Consider the following 6000-nt stretch of genomic DNA (forward strand, 5'->3'; position numbering starts at 1 on the left):
TGTTCATTTCAATATGTCTGGGAATTTTATATACCTATATAATCACCACCCAAAATAAATAAAGAACATTTCAACAACCCAGAAAATTTCCTGTGCCTCTCTCCAGTTAAACCCTCCTTCCCAGAGGAAACCACCTTTGGACTTTAGTCACCATAGTTTTTCTGTTTTTCTGTTCTTGGATTTATATAAATGGAATCATACAGCACTTAGGGGGAGGGTCTGGTTTCTATTGGTCAACATAAGGTTTTAGAGATCCACCTTCTGTTGTATCAGTCAGTGGTTCATTCTTTTTATTACTGAGAAATATTCCTTATACACCATAGTTATTTATACATTCTGCCAATGATAAATGTTTGCTTTATTTCCAGCATCTGGCAAACATGAATAAGGCTGCTACAAACATTTTTTAGGGTCATGTGTGGATTTGTTTCACTTCTCTTTAGTAAATACCTATGAATGGATTTTCTGGGTCATGGCAAATCCCCAAAGTGATTGCATCATTTGACATTCCCACCAGGGTCCACAAAGATCCAGTTGCTCCACATATTTGCCAATGTAAGAGGTGGCCTGATGGTTTGTTTTCAGCCCTTCTAGTGGAGTGAAGAACTTCTGAATGTGGATTTAATTTTCATCTCCCTGTTGAATTACTAGGCTGAACATATTTTATGTACTTATTGGTCACCATAGTTATGTATTTTGTTATTGTGTTACCATTTTATTGTTGATTTATGAGAGTTCTTTGTATGTTCTGGAAGTAATCCTTTTCTAGATATCTTTCTGGAATATATTTTTAGACTTCAAAATACTTATAGACTTTCTAATACTGTCTTTTTATGAGCAGAAATGTTTAATTTTTCTTATGACCTATATATCAATATTTTTATGATTAATATATTTTGTAGCATGCCAAAGAAATCTCTGCTCACTCTAACATTTCAAAGATAATTTAAACCTGTTTTGTGCTATTTTTAGTAGTAGCTTTTGAGATTAAAATAGGAATCTTTAATTTATGTTAGTCTACTTTCAAATAACATTATTTTTCTTCATGAATAAAATATGTTCTTGTTGCATCTAAATATGCTATCAATACCCACAATGTACTGCTTTTATTTTGACTTAAAGATATAATGCTTTTTAATGTAAATAAAGTTATCAAAATTGCCAACAGGACTTTAAAAATTTTACCCAGATATCTACGCTTTCTGATACTCTCTGTTTCTTTTTATGAATCTGAATTTCCATGTGATACCACTTCCTTTTAGCATAAAAACCTTTTAGTATTTCCTGTACTGCCAGTCGGCTTAAGATAAGTGATTTTTACTTTTACCTCTCTGAAAATATATTTGTTTTCCTTTATCTTTAAACAGGAATTCTAAATTCTCTTTTTCAAATACAGTTTACATTCAATATTACTTTGCATTGGTTTCAGGTATACAGCATAGTGGTTAGACAAACATATACTTTACAGTGTTGTCCTTTCTGCAATATTTCCACTACTCACCTGGCACCATTCATAGTTATTACAACATTATTGACTATATTCCTTACGCTGTACTTTACATCCCCATGACCATTTTGTATCTGCTAATCTGAACTTCTCAATCCCTTCATCTTTCTCACCCAGCACCCAAAGCCCCTCCCCTCTGGCAACCATCAGTCTGCTCTCTGAGTCTATGAGTCTGCTTCTGTTTTGTTTGGTCATTTAGATTTCTGTTTAGATTCCACATACAAATGAGATCATATGGTATTTTTCTTTTGTTGACAGAGTTATTTCACTTAGCATAATACCCTCTAGGTCCATCCATGCTGTCACAAATGGTAAGATTTAATTCATTTTAATTTACCTTTATTTTTTAGATCAAAATGATTTGCTTGGATTAATCAGGGGCACCCACAGACCTCGCATGGAATAGACATTGGGAGATAAGCACAGTTTTCACTATAATCAGAATTATTTTATATGCATTAATTAGTTTGATTTTCAATTAAATTTTGGGGGTATCATTGATTAATAAGGTAATATAGATTTCAAGTATACAATTCTGTGATATATGATCTATGTATTGTGTTGTGTGCCCACCACCCAAAGTCAAATCATCTTTTGTCACCTTAGTTTGGCTCCCTGTATTCTTTACTACCCCCCCCCCCCCCCCCCCCTTCCCTCTGGTAACCACCATACTGTTGCCTGTGTCCAGCAGCCCCTCTTCTGGGAATCTACCTGAAAAATTTGAAAACATTTATTTGCAAAGATATATGCACCCCTATGTTCATTGCAGCATTATTCACAGTAACCATACATGAAAACAACCAAAGAATTTTCCATTAATGAGTGGTTAAAGATGTGGTACATATGTACAATGGAATACTACTCAGCTGCAAGAAAAGATGAAATACTGACATGAGACAACATAGATGAATCTTGGGAATATCATGCTAACCAAATAAGTCAGAGAGAAAAAGGTAAGAACCGTATGATTTCACTCATATGTGGGATATAAAATTGAAAGCAACAAATGAACAAACAAGAGAAACAAATTTGTCTTCATTTTTAAAGTATATTTTGGCTGGCAATAGAATTCTAGATGGTCATTTATTATCTTTCAGCACTTTAAGTATATTGTTTCACTGTCTTCTGGTTTCCATTGTTGTGAGTAAAAAAATCAGTCACTATTTGCATTATTGTTCCTGCATACATGCAATGTATCTATCTTTTTCTAGGGATTGCTTTTAAGATCTGATCTTTATTTCATTGTTTTACAGAGTTTTGATTATAATGTACCTAGGTGTGGCCTTCTTTGTATTTGTCACACTTGGGATCATTGTTCTAAAAAAAAATGACACTAATTCCATCATACCAGCTCCACACTCATGACCTCATCTAAACCCAATTATCTCTCAAAGATTCTACTTCCAAACACCATTACATTGGGAGTTAGCAATCCAACATATGGATGGGGGTGAGGGCACAAAAATTTAATCCAAAATGGAAAGGAAGGCAGCCTGTGTCAGAAACAGCCCAACCTAGCTGTCAGGGGGCAAAAGAGGAAATATTTCACTTTCTCTCTTCCCACCTACAGATCTCTTGCCAGTTTTTATTTATTGCTGAATGCAGTAAGATGTCAATAAAGCAAGGTGAGACTGGATGATGCCATTCATGGATGTTAGACTACCAGGGCATAGAACAGGACAGACAGACAGAGGAAGCCTGGATTTAGGTGAAAGGGCAAACCAAGAATAACTAACAATGAGGCAAGGAGGAAATAAATCCTGGGTATCCTTGCTCCTGTCTCAATGGACTCCTCAGCTGAAGTCATAAGGTCAGTAAAAATAATCTAAGAGAATTCTCCATGGTTTCTTATTAGAATTAAGAGTTTGTTCTAGCATTTAAAGTTTGACCACTGTTTAGATGTGGTCAAAGATGTTTCCTTGTATAGTTAATATAGCTCAACTTTGAAAATCAGAAATATGAGATTACTTTACTCATTTGGCTTCCTAGCCAATAATAGACAGTATATATCTTTCTCTTATGGACTGATTTGTGTCTTCTTAAAATCCTATGTTAAAGCCCCAACCACTAATGTGACTATACTTGCTGATAGAGACCATAAGGAGGTAATTAAAGTTAAGCAAGTTCATAAAAAAGAGGCCTTCAATTAATAAGACAAATAGTGCATAAAAAGAAGACACTAGATCTCCCCCTCTCTCTCTCGCTCCCTCCCTCTCTCTCATTCTCTCCTTGGGTGCAAAGGGAAGTAAATGTGAGGACACTGCAAGGAGGAAACTGTCTATGAGTCAGAAACAAACACTCAGCAGACATCAAACTTACTGGTACTTTGACCTTGGACTTTCAGTCTCTAAAACTATGGGAGAATAAAATTTCTCTTGTTTGAGCCACACAATCTGTGGTATTGTGTTATGTTTCCTCTTCTCTAGACTCTTTATATTTCTTACTTTATGGATGAATATGGATCCTCCCTGTGCAAGCCTCTATGGTCTTTCTATAAAGATACTCCTTGTTTAACAAGGAAATATATAATAATACTAAAATCTTATAGTTTAAACTAATATTTTAGTTTAAAGAGCTGAAATGGGTCAAAATTTTGGCCTCCTTTAAGATGAATTATCTTGGAACCTGAAGCCCAAACCCAGGTGACTGAGCACATCATCCTCAGTATAAGGATCTGGGTGATGACAAAGAAGACTGAACATTCAGGGGGAGGATGCTCTGGTTGCAGCCTTTCCAGACTGGCTGCCTCTCACCTAGTGAGGAGCATGAACCTGAGGAGGGGATTCCTTCAGTGCCCCGTCCTACGACTTTTTCCACATCAGTGTTTTCTGAGAAGTTGTATGGAGTGATGAGTTAGTGTGAAGTTGGGTTGAATTTTCTGTGGCAAGGACTAAGTCAGAGGGGGCATGAACATCTTAGCTGTGGACACTTAGTTATGCAGAATACTAAAGACCAGATCCTAAGTTCCTCAGTTGGTTTGTGAATGTTTGCATGAAAAGCACAAGATTACAGGGCTTTTAAATAATTAAATAGTTAAAATATCTTGGTAGACATTCATCTCACAATAGAGTTTTTCTACACATGTTTTCTGTGAAAGGATTGGAGTTTGGAGAAGAGAGAAGCCTTTCTGGCTGAGCCCTTCTGGGGCTCAAAGCATGGGTTCTATTTAACACTGACATTCACCCTTCTTTACCTGCAGAGCAATTGCCAACCTCTTAGACTTATAGGTATTACCTGAGCTTGGTTCAGTTTCCTGGGGAAACCCTTACTGGAGTCAATATTGCTAAGGGAGAGAATATAACTTCCCTCCCAGGGCTGCCCACAGCCAGGCCCCACCTGCAGCCCTCTGGGTTTGTGCTCAGCTCCGCCTGCAGCCTCCCCCACTGTGTCACTCATAGCACAGTAATACACTGCCGAGTCTGACATTTGGAGTGATGATTTCTCTAGGTGGAAGGAGCTGCTACTCTTCACAAGCTTGGCATGAAACTCTTGATTCTCTACCTTCTGGTTGTCTGTTGAACTCTTCAGGAGGAGCTGGGGACCTTTACTGAGATACTGGACATACCAGAAAAGGTAAGGACTTGAATCAGTGGTCTGGTAATTGCAGTTCAGGATAATACTTGTCTTCTCTAGGCGGGTAACAGGGCCTTCTGTCTGGGTCACTGAGTCTCCACTGGTCCCTCCTAAAAGAGAATTACTATGTTATAATAGAAACGTATAGGGGGAGAGTTTTCAGCCAAAGAAGAAAACTAAAAGTTATCTATAATTATAGGAAAATGAAAAAGCATTAACATTTAAGATAAAATGTTACTTACTGACTATTAAGATCACAAGAATGGAACAGGTGGCAGAAAGCATGCTGGCAGAAGAAAATGATCCTTGCTCCCTGGAATACACTGAATGCAATAAGGCTAGTCCCCAGCAGGTCCTTACAGCCACTCCTCACCCATAACTTAGAACCCCTTTCTGCACAACAGTCTTTTTTGTTGCTACAGGGCACCAGAGTCAAAGCACCACCTGAACACAACCAGGAACCACATCAGAAGGAAGCATTGCCCCCTGGTGGTTCTCACTCAAATTACACCATAACAATGTCCTGGACATGATTTCTTCTAACACTTACTGGGATAGACACAGGAGAATGGAATAGAACTCTCAGAAGAAAGTACTGAACATTCAGCCTGTAAGTTCACCAGTACTCTTGGGAGAATCTTTAATTATAACTTCCATCACTTCTTCCATAATACAGAGATCTAATGCTTCCCAAATAATCGCAGATACAATTTTTAAGTGACTTAGTATGAGGTCTCTTCCTTGCATATGTCCCCATGATTCTCATGAGCAGAGAAGGATCCCTCTGCCTAGAAACTGCTCCAGTCCTTCACCTGAGTTAGTTTTATTCATCCCCCAAGACTCAATGCCATACAGGAAGCATTTTCTAACACAGTTCTTCTCAAATAATCTGTGGTTGAATAACCATTTTTTTTTTTTCT

At 37.5% G+C, this 6000-nt stretch overlaps 1 gene segment (V, D, J or C); it reads right to left on the bottom strand.

The window, feature by feature from the left end:
* Nucleotides 1–5435, bottom strand: part of LOC118498509 — a 28552-nt gene extending 23117 nt beyond the window's left edge. Inside the window, 1 exon segment of the V gene segment in view lies at nucleotides 5323–5435. Within this exon segment, the coding sequence occupies nucleotides 5323–5365 (43 nt within the window).
* Between the last annotated feature and the right edge of the window lie 565 nt (nucleotides 5436–6000).

The sequence above is a fragment of the Phyllostomus discolor genome, chromosome 1, assembly GCF_004126475.2.
Source record: "Phyllostomus discolor isolate MPI-MPIP mPhyDis1 chromosome 1, mPhyDis1.pri.v3, whole genome shotgun sequence".
In the NCBI taxonomy this organism is placed as follows: Eukaryota; Metazoa; Chordata; class Mammalia; order Chiroptera; family Phyllostomidae; genus Phyllostomus; species Phyllostomus discolor.